At 47.9% G+C, this 19,898-nt stretch overlaps 1 protein-coding gene across 2 annotated transcripts in view; it reads right to left on the bottom strand.

Moving 5' to 3' along the window:
* TNFRSF1A (TNF receptor superfamily member 1A) overlaps nucleotides 1-16,364 on the bottom strand; it is a 22,924-nt gene extending 6,560 nt beyond the window's left edge. The window contains exons 1-5 of one of the 2 annotated variants that reach the window (XM_025214256.1): nucleotides 16,298-16,364; nucleotides 15,820-16,001; nucleotides 1,302-1,494; nucleotides 807-935; nucleotides 352-483 (exon numbers count right to left, since the gene is read on the bottom strand). In XM_025214256.1, the coding sequence (XP_025070041.1) occupies nucleotides 352-483; nucleotides 807-935; nucleotides 1,302-1,494; nucleotides 15,820-15,858 (493 nt within the window). In that variant the 5' untranslated portion in view covers nucleotides 15,859-16,001; nucleotides 16,298-16,364. Of the gene's footprint in view, nucleotides 1-351; nucleotides 484-806; nucleotides 936-1,301; nucleotides 1,495-15,819; nucleotides 16,002-16,197; nucleotides 16,267-16,297 lie in introns of those variants that run through there. The other variant, XM_025214255.1, reaches the window with a different exon arrangement.
* Between the last annotated feature and the right edge of the window lie 3,534 nt (nucleotides 16,365-19,898).

Below are 19,898 nucleotides of genomic sequence, written 5' to 3'. Positions count from 1 at the left end.
GGAAGGGTGTAAGGTGGATGGGGAGGGTGGCAGGAGCCAGTGGGAGTTGGCAAGACTGTTAAAGAACCAGAGAGGGTGAAACCATTCCCAAGCAAGAGAAAGAGGACAGAAGAGAAAGAACCACAAATTGCTCTGCGACCAGGAATGTCTCCCCTAGGATGAGGGCAAGACAAGGAGGAACAGCCATTGCTTTATCCCAGCAGGAGCCAGCACAGATACTAGAGACAGTCCAGCCATGGCAGCATGAACTCTGTGCAAGTTAATTTACCCTGGGCAAACTCATTTCGACAGAGCCCAGTTATCAGTACCACCTGGAGAGGGACTGTGGTGTGCACATACTATATCACTCACATTGTTGCACGATGGTTCCGTTAGGACATGAGCTGCACTTCCTACATGAAGGTCCAGACAGATATTCTTTGTCCCGGCAGCCACACACCGTGTTCCGCTTTGCGGTGCACTCAGACACTGTTATCTGGTTCTCTGAGGACAAGTGAAAAAGAGATGATACTACCCTTTTCCCACCCTCCCAGAAACAGGCCAGTCCAGACAGACAACAGTCACTGCAAGCCAATACAGAGTTGGCATCAGGAGCCTGATGAGCATTCCCATCTAAACTCCATCGCCCCTGTTGCTCTTGTACAAACCACCCATACCCTCTCTTCCCCTCCACCTTCCTCTCCCCACCCAACAGCCCCTCCATTTCTCCAGCCCCTCATCCCCACCAGCTCCATTCCTCCCTGCAGCCCAAATTCCTGCACCATCACCCACTTCCCTCCTTCCCATCTCCTACTGAGGAAACTCACTTGGACCACACTGACTGCACCGGAAGCATTTGGGCACAGTGTTATGTACATCTGTGTATGTACCATTGGGGCATACTTTGCAGTCAGGCACCTCCTTACGACTCCGACAGTGACCTACCAAGTAGGTCCCTAAAAAAGAACCACCTATTAGGAATCTGACAGGAAAAGAGATGCATTTCCCCAGGCTGGATGAGAAATTAGGAGGTCCCAAGGATTTGGGGGGGTAGTGGGAGTAATAACTCACAGCTGAAGGTGTAGGGTTTGGGCACGGGGCATGTGGGAGGGGACTGTTTCCTTAGCCCAGCAGGAGTTGCTCTCACCAGGATGAAGGACAGTGACAGCACAGGGGAAAAGAAGGAGGCCCAGAAAAGGAACTTCTATCAAGGCAAGAAGTTGCCCAGAGGGCAAGAGTTATTTGGCCTGAGTGCAAGTGATGGTAATGCCTCTGAGGCCTCGTTAACAACTGCCCTCACCATTACAGCCTATCTATCGTACCTGCGTGACACCGCATGCAGCAGTGGGTCTTATTGGGGTGTAGGTATTCTCCAATGTCACACTCTGGCTCCTTCTCTTTCCCCAAGGGGTAGTTGAGGCTTCTTCTGCTCAGTGTTTTCCCATGGGTTTGTGGGGTGTCGGGGGGTAATTTTGAGGATTCTTCACCCCATGTCCAGGCAGAGGTTAGAATGAGCTGCAAAGGAAGAGATGATCACTGTGAGATCCTTTGAAAGGACTCACCACAGGCCCCAGCACTGGCCCTCACCTCTGACTGTGACCCAACTAACCTCACCCATGTTCCAGCAAGGCGCTGGAAGGGACCTTAGGCCTGAAGATGGCGAACAACTGAAATCACGAGTCACGTTCAAGAAAACCCAATCCCTGTTGCAATTTTATTGAAACCTTTCCCTCTGTGCCCTCTTCTTCCATTTTCTTTTTTATATACTTTTCAAGCTGCTCAGAAACTAATATGCTCCAGAACTGCAAAGCCTGGTAAGCTGCAAGATAGGAGGTTGTCTTCTGAGGTTAAATGGTTTGGGTTATAGGACCTGCTATAACCACGTTTGGAAATTACTATCAAAGCTGAACACTATCTCAGCACAGAAGTCCTTATAAGTGAGGTTGGTTTTGGTCAGCTTGTTTCCTTGTGTTTTGCTTTCTGTCCTTCTTATATACTATTCTAAGTTGTAGGTCTAATAAGTGTCCATCCACTTATGTCCAACTATCACAGGGCATTTTTCTCTTCTTTTCCTCCAGTCTTTTTCTCCCCCACATTTCCCCCCTCACCACACCTCTATGTTTTGGTTAGAAAAATCAGCTAAGCAAAATCACAACTTTCTAAATGAGCCGACAAGATTTTTGGTCACAACCATACCAATCATCTCCATCTTTTAGGAAACGTTATAGATTTAATAGATTTTGGGGTTGAAAGAGACCTATTAGATTGAGGCTGACCCCTGCCCTAGGCAGGAAAGAGGGCTGCGGTCAGATGACCCCAGTCAGGTGTTTGTCCAATCTCCTCTTAAGTACCTCCAAGGAAGGGGATAGCACCACCTCCCTTGGAAGCATATTCCATATTTTGGCAACCCTCACTGTAAAGAATTTTTTCCCGATGCCCAGTCTAACTCTGCTCTCTTTCATTTTGTGGCCATTGTTTCTAGTTATGCCAATGGGTGCCCTGGTAAACATCGTATCCCTTATTTCCTGCTGTCCCCCACGATGAGTTTGTAGACAGCCACAAGATCATCTCTCAGCCTTCTCTTGTGGAGGCTGAAGAGATTCAGGTCTCTCAATCAGTCCTCGTAGAGTTTTTTCTGTAGGCCTTTAACCAGACGGTTGGCCCTCCTCTGAACCCTTTCCAGGTTATCCACATCCCTCCTGAAGTGCAGCACCCAAAACTGGACACAGTACTCCAGCTGCGACCTGACCAATACTGCATAGAGGGGAAGCATCACCTCCCTAGACCTGTCTGTGATGCACCTACTTATGCAAGAAACAGTGCGGTTAGCTTTATTTATTGCTTCATCACATTGGTGACTCATGTTCATTTTGGAGTTGACTACAACTCCGAGATCCCTTTCTGCAGTTGTGATACTTAGAATGGTACCTCCCAGGCTATAGGCGTGTTGATAATTCTTCCTCCCTAGGTGCAGCACTTTGCACTTATCTTTGTTATACTGCATCCTATTCTGTTCTGCCCACTACCCCAGCCTGTCCAAATCTGCCTGGATTCGCTCCCTGCCCTCTAGTATGTTTACCTCACCCCATAGTTTGGTGTCATCTGCTAACTTGGACAGAGTGCTTTCTACTCCCTCATCCAAGTCACTAATGAAGATATTGAATAGTACTGGTCCCAGAACAGAGCCTTGGGAGACTCCGCTGCCCCCATTTCTCCAGGTAGAAATCGACCCATCCACCACCACTCTCTGGGTGCATCCCATAAGCCAATTTTCCACCCACCAGACTGTGTAATAATCGATATTGCAACTATTTAGTTTATTTATAAGAATTGGGTGCAACACTGTGTTAAATGCCTTTTTAAAATCTAAGTAAATAACATCTACCTCTAATTCCTTTATCCAACCATTTTGTGACCCACTCATAAAAAGAAACCAGGTTAGTGAGGCCTGCTATGAACCCATGCTGGTTGCCCCGTAACATTATTTTACCTGCTGGTCCCCCATAAATGTGATCCTTAATTTTCTCCAAGATCTTGCCAAGGACAGAGGTGAGGCTAACCAACCTATAGTTACCTGGTTCCTCCTTCCTCCCCATCTTGAAAATAGGGACCACACTGGCCCTTTTCCAGTTCTCTGGGACCTGTCCTGAGTGCCATGAGTGCTCAAACAGTTGCACTAGCAGATCCGCTATGACTCCAGCTAATTCCCTAAGTATCCTAGATGTTTTCCTTCTTCGCTTAATGAATACAGTAATGTTTTCCTTCCTCATTTAACAAATACAGTAAAAGGCTTTTATACCTTGCCTTGGTTTTTGAGGTGTTAAGCCCTGGATCATAAGAAAAAACTCTTGACAAAGCACTACGTGTGTAGTGTGTGAAAATCCACACTCAAACAACTCCTAACCTGGACATTTTTGTGGACTCCGTGGGGATAACAAGTCTAATAATCCTTTTCCTTTTTAGAAGAGATAATTAACTCCTCAGTATGAAAAGTGTTCTGAGTACAATATTTTCCCAACTGCTTGTTTTGAAAGTGGTATAAATACCAGCTGGGAAGAAATGGTATTTTTTTCCTAAAAGAACTGTAACCAAGTAAAAGCCAACCTACTAAAGGTAAGCCACACTACACTTCTGTGGTTGTAGGCTTAGGAAAAAGCAAGTCTGAAGACCTGTCTGCTCCATTCCCCTCCAATTCCTCCTTAAGTTAGAGCAGGGGTAGACAACCTTTTCCAGTAAGGGCTGGAATGACTCATCCCACCTCAAAGGCTGGTGGGCAAACACTAGGACCCAGCCATTGTCTGTATGGCAGCACACAGAGTGCCCACAGGCAAAGTCCTGCACCACCCGATGCCACCAAAGCCCCACAGTCCATGGCTCACCAATTATAAATTGCTGGCCTTCGAGTTAGACGTTTGGGAGGGACAATTATTCATTCAAAAGCCATTCAAACCTATAGAAAGGGCTCTATACCTACATTTCTGCCTGTCAGCTAGCAAAGGAAGACTCTCTCATTGCTAAGAGTTTCAGAGAGCTGTTACTATATTTACCTGAATATAAAATGAGGTTCCCCCCAACAAAATCAGTATGGACAGAAAATCCTTTTGTATTATATTCACATACAAAGCAAAGAGGGTGGGGGGACAGGCAGCTTCTGCAATTCTGACTCTGGTGGGGCCAGAATCAGACCCACAGCAGCCTCCTGCCCCTCCTCTGCTGCTTATGCCCTGCCAACCCCACCTACTCCCTTCCCTCCCCTTACTGTCAGGGGCAGCTCAGACTGGGGTCTCTCCCAGGCACAGAGTACATGGAAATTCCTGACACTGCTGCATGGCCAGGCCAGGGCTGAGCTTCTACGTGTTGTGCTTCAAGATGGAACAGCCCAAGCAGCAGCATCAGACAGTTGTGGGGGAGAAGAGGCAGAGACTGGGGAGTTGGGGGGAAGGGGCAGAGAATGGGGAGAAGAGAGGGGGAAAGGCAGAGACTAGGGGGAGTTTGGGGAGAAGAGGCAGAGACTGGGGGGGAGGGACAGGGAGCTGGGGGGAGGGGATGCAGGTGTTTTGGTGGGGGGGGAGGCAGGAAGGGTGCAGGGGGAAGAAGTGAGTGAGGGAGAGGACAAGAGGGCCATCTAACTGCCCCCTCCCAGCCACTGCTTTGCCGCAATACTTAGATTCTATACCTGGAAAATTATAACAAATTTATAAATTGTCCACATATATAGAATCTAATTATTGGTTGTCTTATATTCAAGTAAATACAGTAATTATAAACCATAGACAGGGGGATGTTAGCTTTTTTTTAGTTGCCAAAACAGCAAAAAAGATAAATAAATATGCATTTAAATATATTCTGTATGTGAGATGCTTAACCCATTCACCTAAAACACAGGAGGGAATTACACAGTGCCAAGATAATCCATCTGGGCACAAAGAACAACATCCGACAGACAATTAAAGATCGTGGCTGACTGTTTAATGGAAAATGGGTGAAAGATCATTCGCACAGATGGTTCAATTATAATCATGCTGACATTCTAGCCAAAGAAGCTTCCAGCAGGATACCATAGGGATTTCTAAAGCTGAATTAAGCGTAAATAAAGTATATAAAGTAAATGTAGGAAATACTTGAACAGCCAAGCCAGAAAAGCCAGAGCAGGACATGCAGCATGCTCAGAATAATTCATATCCAGGCACATCCAATAACAGGAAAGGCAGAGTGAGTCAGATTTAGTGAAAGCAACCTTACAGGAGAAATAAATTTCTAAGTTTTGCAAACTGAAAGACTGGAAAAAAAACCAAAAAAGCTGACACGTTCTTATTCCCCAGATCTTTGATCAGTAATAAAAAGAACCACAAGCCTGTTGAACCAAACCCAATGACTCAGACTTTATAAAAGAACTATTCAAGCAGAACGAAAAAAAACCCGCAGTGAACACTTCTCAAGAATGACTTAGAAATCATTGTGGATTGCACAGATGTAATCAGTTGCAAATCAAAGCACATTATAGACCACTGAGGCAGGTAACACATTGGAAAGATACATCTGTAAGTTGCTTTGTAAGGGGAAGTTTTGATGTGCTATCTACAACAGCTCAACCAGGCAAGGTACCACAGACCCCTGCAGCTCAAAGGATGGCTTTCCCATTGTCAGATGTATAATGCAGCTCCACCTGGCCCATTCCGCTGTCCAAGAGAGGAAACAAATCCATTCCAACAACACATGCTTGTTTACAAAAATCAATAGGCATTCCCCACACCAAATGATAGCTCAAACCACCAAACCACAGCAAATGAGTTGATGAATCACACTTTTAGTCACTGGGGTTTGCCTATGGGAACAGCGTGAAAGAACTTCAGACTCTGCTGCTAAAGCCACCATGTGTGAAATACTGGGACTAAGCAGAAGTTTTGTGTTATTCCAAGCCAGTCATTTGGGCTGGATTTCTGTACTACACCACAATTTGCAGAACATCCTAAGTCAATTCTACATCGCTGCTCTAAACTTTTGCCTGTCACCTGGCAAACATAAGGGAAAGGCCTGTACAAGCCTCATCTCCTGCATATGCTTGTGATGATACAGTCAAAGGCAACAGCAGGTCTTGGTACAAGCAGTTGTGAGCCCCTGGGCCATCTTCAACATGGCAAATTCCACCCCTGCAATTCACACCACCACAGATGTTCCTCCCTAGCTTGGAGGTACCAGAGTTTTGCAGGGAAGAGGCAAAGAGATGCAGCTTGAAGGTAAAGACAAAAAAACAGTGTAGAAACAAATGGAAAAAAAGGGAAATAAAGATGGGAGCAAATCGCAGAAAAAAATAAGCATGGACAGCTGTGGGAAACAGAGAGGCTGTTTGTGAGGTCAAGGGGCTATGATACTGTGCAAAGAACCCAGGAACTAACCTCCTAAAACAGTGATGCTTGTCCTTCGGGCCCCAAAGAACAGTGGCTAGGTCAGTTTATGGCCTTGATCCAACACAGGGTTAGCACATGGGGTTGGTCCATGGCTGCAATCTGGCATGCGAGGCCATGTAATCCAGCCTGCAGGGCTCACCACAAGTCTGAAAATTTGGAAGCAGAGCAGCAATTAATGCTACCACTGCTCTCCTACCACCACATTTCTGGACTTGTGGGACACCCCACAAGCCAGATTTGACCCCAGGCAGGAGATTGAGCACCACTGTTCTAAAACAATAATTCCAGGATAGTCATTTCCAGAGTGTACAGAGCTTTCATTTCCTTGAAGAATAGACATGTGAGAGACTATTTCAGGGAAAACACCATTTTATAATGTTGGGGAGCTGCTAAAAAAGCAGGAAAAAAGGAGAGTTAGTGAAATGGCAGCTCAGATAGATTTCTGCCTGCCCACTGTAAAGAATAGGTAACTCTCTCCCCTTTTCTTTTACTGATTTTAAAAGCTCTTCTGTGTCATAAAGTTGTTTTTCCCCTGATATAGTCACTCACATGTTTCTTACCTTCAACTACCTGAAGGGTGGTTACAAAGGGGATGGAGCTAGACTGTTCTCAGTGATGGCAGATGACAGGACAAGGAGCAATGGTATCCAGTTGCAGCAGTGGAAGTTTAGGTTAGATATTAGGAAACATTTCTCACTAGGAGGGTAATAAAGCCCTGGAACAGGTTACCCAGAAAGGTAATCCATCCTTAAGAATGTTTTTAAAACTTGGGTAGACAAAGCCTTGTGGGTCTCAGACTGACCCTGCATGCAGTGCAGTGGGCTGGTCCAGGGCATGCACTGCATGCTGTCCAGGGAACCATTCCAGTGCAGGTACCGCATGTAGTGCACAGCCCAGACCAGCCCTGCATGCTGAATCTGGCACACAAGGCCAGTCAGTGGACCTGATCCAATCAACAGACTGGCCCTGCACACCTCATCCAGCCCATAGGGCCAGATGGGTTTGATGCCCCTGTGATAATCAAGGGTCCGGGTTTTCTGGTTCCCACAGGGGGAAATGAAGAAAAACATGGATTTCCCCCTTTACCAGAGCACAATGCGGATTTCTCATTTTAGCAGAGAAGCCCATGGATTTTGCAGTTTTGCAAAGAGCTCCCTGCAGGCTGGCAGAGTTAGCTTGAAGGTAAAGACAAAAAAACAGTGTAGAAACAAATGGAAAAAAAGGGAAATAAAGATGGGAGCAAATCGCAGAAAAAAATAAGCATGGACAGCTGTGGGAAACAGAGAGGCTGTTTGTGAGGTCAAGGGGCTATGATACTGTGCAAAGAACCCAGGAACTAACCTCCTAAAACAGTGATGCTTGTCCTTCGGGCCCCAAAGAACAGTGGCTAGGTCAGTTTATGGCCTTGATCCAACACAGGGTTAGCACATGGGGTTGGTCCATGGCTGCAATCTGGCATGCGAGGCCATGTAATCCAGCCTGCAGGGCTCACCACAAGTCTGAAAATTTGGAAGCAGAGCAGCAATTAATGCTACCACTGCTCTCCTACCACCACATTTCTGGACTTGTGGGACACCCCACAAGCCAGATTTGACCCCAGGCAGGAGATTGAGCACCACTGTTCTAAAACAATAATTCCAGGATAGTCATTTCCAGAGTGTACAGAGCTTTCATTTCCTTGAAGAATAGACATGTGAGAGACTATTTCAGGGAAAACACCATTTTATAATGTTGGGGAGCTGCTAAAAAAGCAGGAAAAAAGGAGAGTTAGTGAAATGGCAGCTCAGATAGATTTCTGCCTGCCCACTGTAAAGAATAGGTAACTCTCTCCCCTTTTCTTTTACTGATTTTAAAAGCTCTTCTGTGTCATAAAGTTGTTTTTCCCCTGATATAGTCACTCACATGTTTCTTACCTTCAACTACCTGAAGGGTGGTTACAAAGGGGATGGAGCTAGACTGTTCTCAGTGATGGCAGATGACAGGACAAGGAGCAATGGTATCCAGTTGCAGCAGTGGAAGTTTAGGTTAGATATTAGGAAACATTTCTCACTAGGAGGGTAATAAAGCCCTGGAACAGGTTACCCAGAAAGGTAATCCATCCTTAAGAATGTTTTTAAAACTTGGGTAGACAAAGCCTTGTGGGTCTCAGACTGACCCTGCATGCAGTGCAGTGGGCTGGTCCAGGGCATGCACTGCATGCTGTCCAGGGAACCATTCCAGTGCAGGTACCGCATGTAGTGCACAGCCCAGACCAGCCCTGCATGCTGAATCTGGCACACAAGGCCAGTCAGTGGACCTGATCCAATCAACAGACTGGCCCTGCACACCTCATCCAGCCCATAGGGCCAGATGGGTTTGATGCCCCTGTGATAATCAAGGGTCCGGGTTTTCTGGTTCCCACAGGGGGAAATGAAGAAAAACATGGATTTCCCCCTTTACCAGAGCACAATGCGGATTTCTCATTTTAGCAGAGAAGCCCATGGATTTTGCAGTTTTGCAAAGAGCTCCCTGCAGGCTGGCAGAGTTCCAGCCTGTAAGGGGCTGGGAGGGAGCAGGAGGAGGGCAGTCAGGCAAGGGGCAGCATGTGCATGTACATGCATGTGGCCCCAAGCAGCCTGGAAAGCAGGTCCTGCAGGTAAGGCGGGGGAGAGAGGGGATTGAGGCCCCCTTAGAGAGGGGGGAGTTGGGCAGGGCTGGGGTGCATTGGGCTTGGGGTCCGGAGCTGCAATATGTGGCCACAGGGCCCCAGCAGGGAGCAGGATGGGGCTGTAGGCAGCTCATCCTGGGAGTGAAGGGTGGGGCTGCTTCTCTGCCATGCTGCACAAGAAAGCTGCTTGCCACTCCGAGCTCCACAATGCCCTGGCAAGGTGTCCCCTGCCTGCATGGCAGCAGCAGTGGTGCAGGGTTCCCCTCACTGATGCTGTGTGCACAGGAGACACAGCCTTACTAGGGCAGCGTGGAGCTCACAGCAGCAAGATCCCCCATATAGCCCCACTGTTCTCTGCAGTGCCAGGTCCACCCTCAAGCTGTGGAGGCCCCAAGGGAGGGCAGCAGAGCAGGAGCCCAAGCCTGCAGCAGGCAGCCCACCCCACACACAGATCTGGGGGGTGCGGGTCCCCCCTCCCCTCCAGTAGCGTGCACAGCAGTGGGGAGCTGACACCCCTCCCGAGTCCACAGCTAGCAGGCGGCAAGCAGCAGGAGGGGGAGCTGGGCTCTGCTCCATTGCAACAGCCACTGCTTCCTGCCAGGGGTAGGAGGCTGTGGACCCTGGTCCCTGGCCCCATAGCCCTGGCAGCTGGGGACCGCCTCTGGCAGGGCTGGGGGGGGCAAGGGGCTATGAGTGGGGAGTGAGGGGCAGCAGCAGAGCTAGGGGGGGATTAAGGGGCATGACCACAGCCAGGGGTCTGTGAGGGGGAAGTGGGGAGTAAGGGGCACAAGCACGACCAGGGGGCTGTGGAGGGGAGTGAAGGGCTTTTCATTTCAATCATGAATTTTGGGGGTTTTATCAGAGAATTTGCCATTTTTTTATCAGGGAAAACCAGGAGCCCCGGTGATAATATATGGTGAATTATTTCAAGTATCACCGAACATAATGCCTGGCTCCAAATTATGGGGTTTTCCTTTTTCGTTAACAGGACTGAGGCAACTAATGAGCCATTGCAGCTGGAATGTCCTTTCAGTTTTGCAAGTGAAACTAAATCCATCTCTAGCAAGATGGCCATCTTCAAGAATAATATAATATGAGAATGAAAGCTTGCTGACCTTGTAAAAGATGAAGGCACTCTTTTCATTAAATGATGGCCGGGAGAATATGAAGGAGCAAGAAATAAGGCTGAGGGAGCAACAATCAGTAAACCACAACAGGAAACCATGAGGTAGAGGAATGAAGAAGATATAATTGTAGGATAAGAACAATAGAAAAATATAAGTCAATGCAGCGAAATGTGGGAAATATACAGCAGACACAGCAGGATACAGGTGAATCAGCAGTGGAGAGGAAAAAAGCAAGGTGACTTTAACAGGAAGGAAAAGGAAAACAACCAACTCAGATGCCTATATTTTGTGTACTTCTAGAACAGGATTAACTTGGTCCTTTTATATATGAAGGGTGAACCAGCTTCATGGTCCAAGAACAGCTATCCAACACTGGCAATTCAGAACCTCATTTAAAAGGAGGCAGAGCTGAATTTGTGTGATGGGAGCAATCTGTATCTTAACTCCATTTCTTAGTTTTCAGAAATTTCACAATGTGCAAATTCAACCTACTGGAAGGGCACAAGTTTGCCTGAGGCAATCCTAACACTACTAAATTCAAGGTAGAGAAACCTGAGGGGTACATAAGTATCTTACCTGGTGTGAACCCACTGCATGTTAACTATCCTGTAGCAAGTATGACGTAGCTTCGCCCTCAATGGCACTGAGTAAACCACCTTGAACTTCCCCTGCAGGGTAAGTTCCATTTGTCCAGCATGCATGTGGGCAGTTAACCACAGAGTAGCAAGTAACAAATTTGCTGTCAAATTCTCACTCTAGATCAGGGGTGGGCAAAGTACTGCCTGTGGGTCAGATCCAGCCCATGGGTAGATTGTATCTGGCCTCCTGCCCACACTGCACAGCTTACCCCACCCACCCAGGTACTGCTGGGCTCCCCCCACCTCCAACGGCTCCTCCTCCTCCTGCTGCACTGCTCTGGGCAGCAGCAGCAGCCATGGGGACCTGTGTCAGGTACCATATGCCAGCTAGGTGAGGGAAAGCTGCAGCTGGGCAGCTTCTGCCCTAGCATGTGGGGCTTCAGCTCCTGGTCACTGTCCACCCACTTGGCTGCCCACAGGTGCCCAGAACATGTCCCTATGGCTGCCACTGCTTCCCAGCCTACCTGCTGCCTGGAGTGGCACAGCAGAGACAGGAGGAGGATCCACTGGCGGGGGGAAGAGCTGAGCAGTACATGAGTGGCTGCAGCAGCAGCAAGAGTAGCCTTGCAGGGAAGCTGTGCACACTGGCTAGGGCTGGGGCCTGGGCCAGGGCAATGCTGTTGGCAGCCATGGGGCAGATGCGGGCCACAGTGCAGTATGGGCTGCCCCAGGTAGGTCTCAGCCCCATGCAGAGCGCTGCAGGGCAGATGAGGGCTGGACGGTTGGAGGGATGGGGGAGGGAGATGGACCCCACCTGCACCCCACCACCCAAGTGAACACTGCTGCACCCGTCCCCTGCACCCCCTTCCTCCCTCCCCTCACCCCTGGCTGGCTCCCAGGACCTAGTGCATGAGCAGCCCCCCACACACCTGCAGACCTACACCCCCCATCACTGGCAACGTGTAGGGGGTGCACGTGCACCCCCTGAGCATGGTGGTGCACCCCCTGCGAAAAGGCGCTGCTGACACTGCCAGAGGTGCCTGCGGGTGGTAGCTGTTCGCCACTGCCCCCCACCCTGCTGTCGACACCGCCAGCAGCGTCTGCAGGCAGTCCGTGATTGCCACTGACCGCCACTGACACTATCAGTGGCATCTGCAGGTGGTTGCTGACCACCAGTCAGCGCTTGCCACCCCTCCCTTTCCCCCCCACGGCCGCCAACAGTGCCGCAGCTGCCTGAGAGAGCTCCCCGCTTGCCGCCACCACACTCCCGCCACTGACAGCACCACTGCCTGCAGGAGTTCACCATGCCCCTTCAGCCTCTGGGCGTGAGTGGCATCCATACACACAAGATATACACAAGTAAGACTTTATTTTTAGCTATTATGCAATGGCCTCCATATACACTACTCAAAAAAGTATAAGTCAGAACAAAATTATGTTTTGAAATAAAATTTAAATATCTTATAGCAGACGGCTGATTTTTAGTATATGATTTTTTAAATCTATAATTTGTTAAAATATCTTCTGAAAAGATTTTTTGCATGCAGCCCTTGACAGCTCGCCAAAACTTGTTAAGTGGCCCACCAGCTGAAATAATTTCCCACCCCTGCTCTTGTGTACCTCTGTAATTTGTTCACATAGCCATGTCATTAATGAAAACAAGCTTCAGGGATACTTGCTCTCCCAATTTTATCACAAACCTCCTACTACTTTGTGATTTCCCAGCTCTTAAAAACAGTGATTATAGGCAAACCTCATAATCCATTGAAAAACTTTCTACCTCTCAGACTTGCAAAAATAAGCCTGGCGGCTCTAAAACCAGAAGGAAAAGAACCCAAATGTATTAGATTTTAAAAAATCATGGTTTTGTGGGGAAGGTCTCACTTGCAATTTTTAAATGATTGTGGCTGGTAGTAAGGCTCTCTATTTTAATAACATGTCCCCTGAGCCAGATTCCTCGCAGCGCAAAACAAGTATTGCCACCAAACCCTGAATAACTGAGTACTACACAGAGGGCCATGGGTGAGTCAGAACAGAGCCGTCTCTCTGTTGAGTCAGTAGTGACCCTTATCAACCCCCACATTTATAAGGGTAGTTTATAAGAGTGGTGAGGTGCGTGGGGTCAAATTCCCAGGGAAGTGGTCCTCGCCCCTACCTTGGACAAATTCAAGAGGAGGTTGGACAATCACCTGTCTGGGGTCTTGTGAACCCAGCATTCATTTCTGCCTGTGGCAGGGGGTCAGGCTCCATGATCTGTTCAGGTCCCTCCTGACCCTAGCTACTATGAAACTATCAAATCTCAGGAAGGAAACCCCTCAACCCTTTAGAGGTGTAAGGGGGTCCTAGCTGATCTTAGCACCTCCGGGGTTAAATGTTCAGACTTGCAACTCCCAGAAGCAAGTGCTGCCATTCCAGTAAGTCCAGCCTCCTTCCTGTTGAGTTGGGAACTCAGGAACAAACGGAAGCAGCTTAGCAGCTTGTGAAATGATCTGCTGCTGCTGTGTCAGGGATGGGGCAGAGGTGCATAGCAGCTGCTGGCTTGAGAACCTTGTGCTACAGTAACCCCTGGATTCACTTTTTTCACAAAACATTATTCAATATTTAGCCATGAAGAAGCCACTAGAGCTAAGAAATAAAACTCATCCTTTACTGACTCCTCTGAGTCACCTCACTATTGCACAGGCCTTGAAGAGTACTTCTGACACACTCCACCAAGACTCTGGTGCTCGTACACACTCCTCCACCCTCACAGCAGTCCTACACCAGACCTCTCTCCCCCACCCACAGGCCTATGGTGCTGCCTGTGGGTCTGAGAATGGTCCCATCCATAGTGGCAAGCTCCTTGAAGACCCCCCAAATATAGTTTGACACCCTCTCCCTCCCTTTCCGCAAACATCCCTGAGACCACTTAACACACCTCCTACCCCAAGGTCTCTAAGTAAATGGTTTACTCTTATACAGCCACACAGGGCCAGATCCCCCCACCATTTAGGTGCCCAAGTGTAATTTTATTCTACACTGCTCAAGCTCCTGAAAAACATGAACATGGCTAACTTTGTAACACACCATTGCCTTAGACTTCAGACCAAATCTGAAAAGAGCAGCAAGAAGGAGGAGAACCCATTCACCTTTCTCTTATTTTTCAAGAACTTGAGAAGTGGAACAGCATTGCACTTTGGTGCTCAGTAGATGCAGTACTATCAGGCCAACAGGAATAAGCAGGAAGACTGGAAATGACACCACGTGCACATGGTGGGGTAGAGGGCACTGGCTATGCTTGAAAGGGGAATGAGAGGGTGTTAGGGAGTGGTACTTGGGGGGCACTGGATACATGGGGAGGAAGAACAGGAGATACAAGAGGGAGAAATGGATAAAAGGAGACCTGAGCTGCTGCAGAACACTGGACACAAAGGAAAGGGGACTAGGCCTAAGAAGGGGTTGGGAAAAGGTACTGGATTCAGGACAATCCATGGAAGTGCAGGCACTAGAACTGCGAGCATTGACAGGAAAGTTCAGCACTGCATTTCCAGCAGAAATCAGAGACCTCAGAGCAAGTGTGTCAAAGATCCAACCTGCCAGCCAGATCAGGCCTGCGGAGCTCTATCAGCTGGGCCAGGGTGCTGCCTGTGGGTCTGAGAAAGGTCCCATCTGCCAACATGAGGAGCATGCTGGATCGGTCCCACATGCTGCATATGGCATGAGGCCAAATCTTGTGTGCGCCAGACCGGGTCCAGCATGCGTCCTGTATGAGGTGCCTGCCCTGAACCGGTCTGCAGGGCCAGTCTGTGGGCCCAATCCAGCCTGCAGACTGGCTCCACACTACTCATCCAGCCCACGGGGCCTAATGAGTTTGACACCCCCACCTTAAAGGGTTGTGGAGGCAAGTGGGGAACCTCAGGAAAAGCAAGCTCCCTCACTGCTGAGCAAAGTGTTCTTTCCTGTGGTGAGCCGATAAGGAAAAGCAGGATCCAGGTAAGTGACCGCACCTCAAGAAACATAGTGCCAGCCTTCAATTTCTCTTAGGTTTCCTTTTATCCATTATCACATGGCTATATGAACAAGTTACTAACGTACACTCTAGAGCAGGGGTGGGGAATTATTTCGGCTGGTGGGCTGCTTACTGAGTTTTGGTGAGCTGTAGAGGGCTGCACACACAAAAACTTTCCAAAGATATTTTAGGTAAGGGAGCCTCTGCCCAACAAGCATGCCAGCTTGAGGACCATCACAACTCACTGCAGAGGCCAAAAAAGAGGCTCCCTCAGCAAAGGACCCCCATGAGATGGGCAGAGGGTGACTTCCACCGAGTTACCCTTTCTACAGACAGGGAAACGGCAACACACAGACAGACAGGGCTCGAAGAAAGGGCATGGGCAGAAATACAATTCAAACAACCCCGACATCCCTTTTCCCTGTCAATCTGCCAGACCCAACAGATGCAACAGCTCCAAACACGACCCAGGAGATTTGACTCCCACCTCCTTTTCAAACCCTCCCACACCTAGCGCCATTTCCACACCTGGCACACCCCCCACCCTGGTCCCCGCAGGCTCTGATTCAGCCTCTCTCAAGCCCTCACTTACCATAATAACCAAGCCCACTGAGGGCTCCAGCGGGGCCATGCTCCTGCGATCTACGTCCCCATGGCAAAATCCCCGTGTCCTGAAGAGCCTCCCAGTCTAGAGACCCAGAAAAGGCCTCCCACTCCAACACGGGACTCACAGAGGGAGTGAGACAGATCGAAACTATCAGTGCCTGCAACTTCCTGCCAAACCAAGAGAGGCAGAAACAGGAAAGAGGGCGGGTGAAACATGGGAGGCAATATCAAACTGTACCCCTCCCCCTCCATCCAATTTAACCCTACGTGTTCCACAGCACAGTGAGACAGAAATTCAGCACTTGCCCCCATTCACACTCCCCTCCCCCTTGGGATAGAGACCCAGTCCCTCAGCTAAGCTTACCTCAGATCAATTCTTCCCTAGGGCATAGGGAGACCCAGGTAACCAGCTTTTCTGCTCCCTCGCTCCAAAAAAAAAAAAAAAGAGTAGAAAAAGTACCCACCCCTTTGCCTCCAGGAGAGCACAGGATTTGTTAACTCTTCCCACTCATCAAGGCTGAGAAGGACCATGAGAGCTAGCCCCAAAGCTGTAATCAAGAAACAATTTGAAGTGTAAGAACTCTGCACAACCAACTCTGACCTATTGCTATAAATCCCAATATGCCGGCAGATGGTGCTCTTTATATTAACGATCCACGCAGAAACTTTTTAAAAGATTCTTATTAAGGGGATCACCAGCAAGCTCTGTATTTTGGTTACTTTGCATTTTAAATGACAGAAAAAGAAGATACTACTTTTTAACAGTGCTACTACCTCAATTGTTTGCAGCAAGACTCTGGAGTTTAACAAGGGATAGTCATGGAAAATGTAGTTTCCTTGTCTCATGAAAATCTGTTCAGATTGGGAAGAGTTATAAACTACTGAAAGATGTCAACTGTTTCTCATGCAACTGTGGACAAAACTCCATCAACCCTTCACATCCATCAGACTGAGCGTCACCTCAGTACAGAAAAGTGCCTGGGTTTATGAGAATTAGGTTACTTCAACTCAGTGACACAGCATTTTAAGGATGTCATGTTGTTCTCCATTATCTCAGCCTGCATTTAAAAACAAGAAGTCTTCTCCAAATTATTGGTCGCGAAGGCTTTCCAAAACACTGTGAAGCAAGTACAATACATTCTAATGCACAACCTTGATCATCACCTCTGCAATGATCAAGTAGACATTAACTGTGAATGAATGGACTGTGCAATAGTAAGAAACACCAGCGGGGTTTTATGCAACTGATCCTGCTATCAGGGTTAAGGTTTGGTATTAAAGTGCAAGTTTCATGAATTTAGAACACTAAAAACAAAGAACACTTTGAAACTTAAAGGTGGCAATAAATGCTGGGTTTTTCATTTTCTTATTCCCATCCTTTTAAGGTTGTGTGTTAAAAACAGAGCTTTGGCTGATAATTAATTCATTACTAATTTAATAACAATCCAACTGAGTAAACCTTGTTAATAATGGAAAATGGAGTGCTCTAAAGAAAAGTCAGTAGTGGTCTATAGGATCACAGACTGAAAAAAGTGCTCACTTGCAGATATGAAACAAACTGTAATAAAAAGACACATTTCTCAAGATTTTCTAAGATTTGAGTCTTGCTGACCTTTTAATATATTTTAGCAATGTGGTTACATTAAAAGGGGAAACAAGAAAAAATTAACATCTATTTGCCTTGATGGTGCAAAAATGGTAGGGGTGCACCGATAAACATTTTCTTGGACAATATCGATAGCTGACTATTAACCAGCCATATCAGCTAGTATTGATCAGATAACCGATTTACAGGAATGCAGCCAGGCAGCGTGGAGAGCAGCGTTCTGCAGGTAAGTCTGTGGAGTGGAAGAGGTGTAAGAGAGAGAAGGGGCATGGGGGGAAGATTGAGGCCCTGACAGTGAGGGAGGGAGTGGGGGCAGGGGCTGGGGGCACTGCCCAGCCAGGACAGTGAATGGGACCTGGGGCCAGGTCGGATGGTGAATGGGACCTGGGGCCAGCGTAGGCAGCTTGTCCAGGTGATCAGCATCCCAGTGCTTAAAAATGGTGGTGGGGGTACTTGAACTAAAGCTCATAGTTCAAGTGCCACCACCACCATTTTTAAGCACGGGTACGTTTCTGATGGGAGTGGAGCTGAGAAGGGCAAGGGTGGATGTAGGCTGCTCGCTGTGGGCTCGGGGCTTAATGCACTGTTGCCTTTTCCCTGGGGGCCTCGCACTGGCCGTGTGTCCCCTACCTGCCTGGCAGAGAGACGCACAACTCACCGCCCCCACTACTGCTGAGCGGGCAGGAGACGCATGGCCGGCACAGAGCCCCCAGCGCAAAGGCACCAGAGCAGAGAGCCCTGAGCCCACAGTGGACAGTCCGCATCCACCACACACACAAATCTGGGGGGCACATGCCCTCCCCATGCCTCCCCCGGGGGGTGTACACAGCAGTGGGGAGCCACCCCCATGACCCCGTGCCCCCCGGATGAGCCACCTGTGGCTTCGTCCTGCTCCCTGCCCCAGGTCCCATTCACCCCCCTGGCTGGACAGCATCCCCAGTTCCTGCCCCACTCCTCCCTCACTGTGGTAACCTCAATCTACACCCCCCATGCCCCTTCCCCTCCACAGACTTACCTGCAGGGCACTGCTCTCCACACCGCCTGGCTGCACTCTTGGTCATGTGGCTGCGTGCATGCACGTGGCATCTGGGGGCCCAATATTATATTTATTGGTGACATTATTGGCTACACTGGCCAAAAAAAGCCAATAGCTAATAATGGTAATTTTCCTTTTATCGGTGCCAATCCAATATGGCACCAATATATCAGTGAACTTCTAAAAATGGTTTAAAATAAAAAGTTAAAAGCACTTAGAATATCTCCAGGCAAGCTCAACCTTACTTAATATCTGCCTTAAAAGACTGAGATGAGTAGAAATAAAAATAACGTGAAAACAGTATGATAAAAATGATAATGGAATCTCATTTGCTTGCTGTCCGTTACATTTGTAAATTCTTTGGGACAAGGATCCTGCCCTCATTTTTGCTTTAAAGCTCTCTTCTTTTGAGATTCAAAAGGTTGCATGAATTTCATTTGCTGCCCCCTTGGCTTCTCAAGGGCACACGTAGCTTCTCAAGGGCACACGAGAATCTTCTGCTTGCATCTCCCAAAACCACACAGCAGGACTGGAGAGGAAAATTTCATAGCAGCAACTCCTTGCCTGTGAACAATACGAGAGAGGAACAGGGTCTTCCCTGTACAATTATCTTTGTAGTGCAATCAGAAATCCTGTGAAGCCATTAACCAAAATACTAACTTGATCCTACCTAGACATGAGAATATTGTAAGTATGGACATGTCATATACTGAAATCTGGAGAAAAAAAAAAAAGTCTAACACTTAATTCAGGCATTTAAACCTTTCTAGACTAAGTCAAGGCACCTTTTCATTGATTTTCTTTATAGAAGGATTGCTCACTTACTAGATAGGGGCTACTAACACTGTGCAGAGGACAAAAAGTTATCATCACTATGCATCATATAATAATTCCTCCTTCTTCACCTCAAATTTGAGATAATTTTGCTTGTTCAGCCCCAGAGTTTCTGTAATATTGAACAGGAAAGAAAAAGCCAGGAGACTTGCTAAGCGACAGCCAGTTCTGACTTTAGAGATGGAAAAGACATGTCTAGTTTTGTTTAGCTTGTTTCCTTGTGTGAACACAGAATCAGAGACAAGAAGGGCTGGAAGGGGCCTCTGGAGTTCACCTAGTCCTTCCACCTGCCTGACATCCCATACAAATCCTTGTCTAACCCCTTAATAAAACTATACAATCAACGCTATCTTGCAACCTAACTTACCACAAGGAAAGCAGGGGGACAATGGCGATTAGTATCCTGCTCCTGGAAGGGTTGTCAAACATGACCAAACAAAGATCATTCCCCAGGAACCAGGAACAAAACCTCAAATGTGCTTTTTAATAAAACCTATGGGGAAAAAGTTAGTCCCCAAAGGAAAAAGCCTTTGCCAGGTTTCCTCATGTCATTTCATAAGTGAATAGGTCCACTCTCATCCTCATCAAG

The sequence above is a fragment of the Alligator sinensis genome, unplaced genomic scaffold (assembly GCF_000455745.1).
Source record: "Alligator sinensis unplaced genomic scaffold, ASM45574v1 scaffold1301_1, whole genome shotgun sequence".
Classification (NCBI taxonomy): domain Eukaryota; kingdom Metazoa; phylum Chordata; order Crocodylia; family Alligatoridae; genus Alligator; species Alligator sinensis.
Note: the sequence above shows the minus strand (reverse complement) of the source record. Positions and strands in the feature narration are given on the sequence as shown.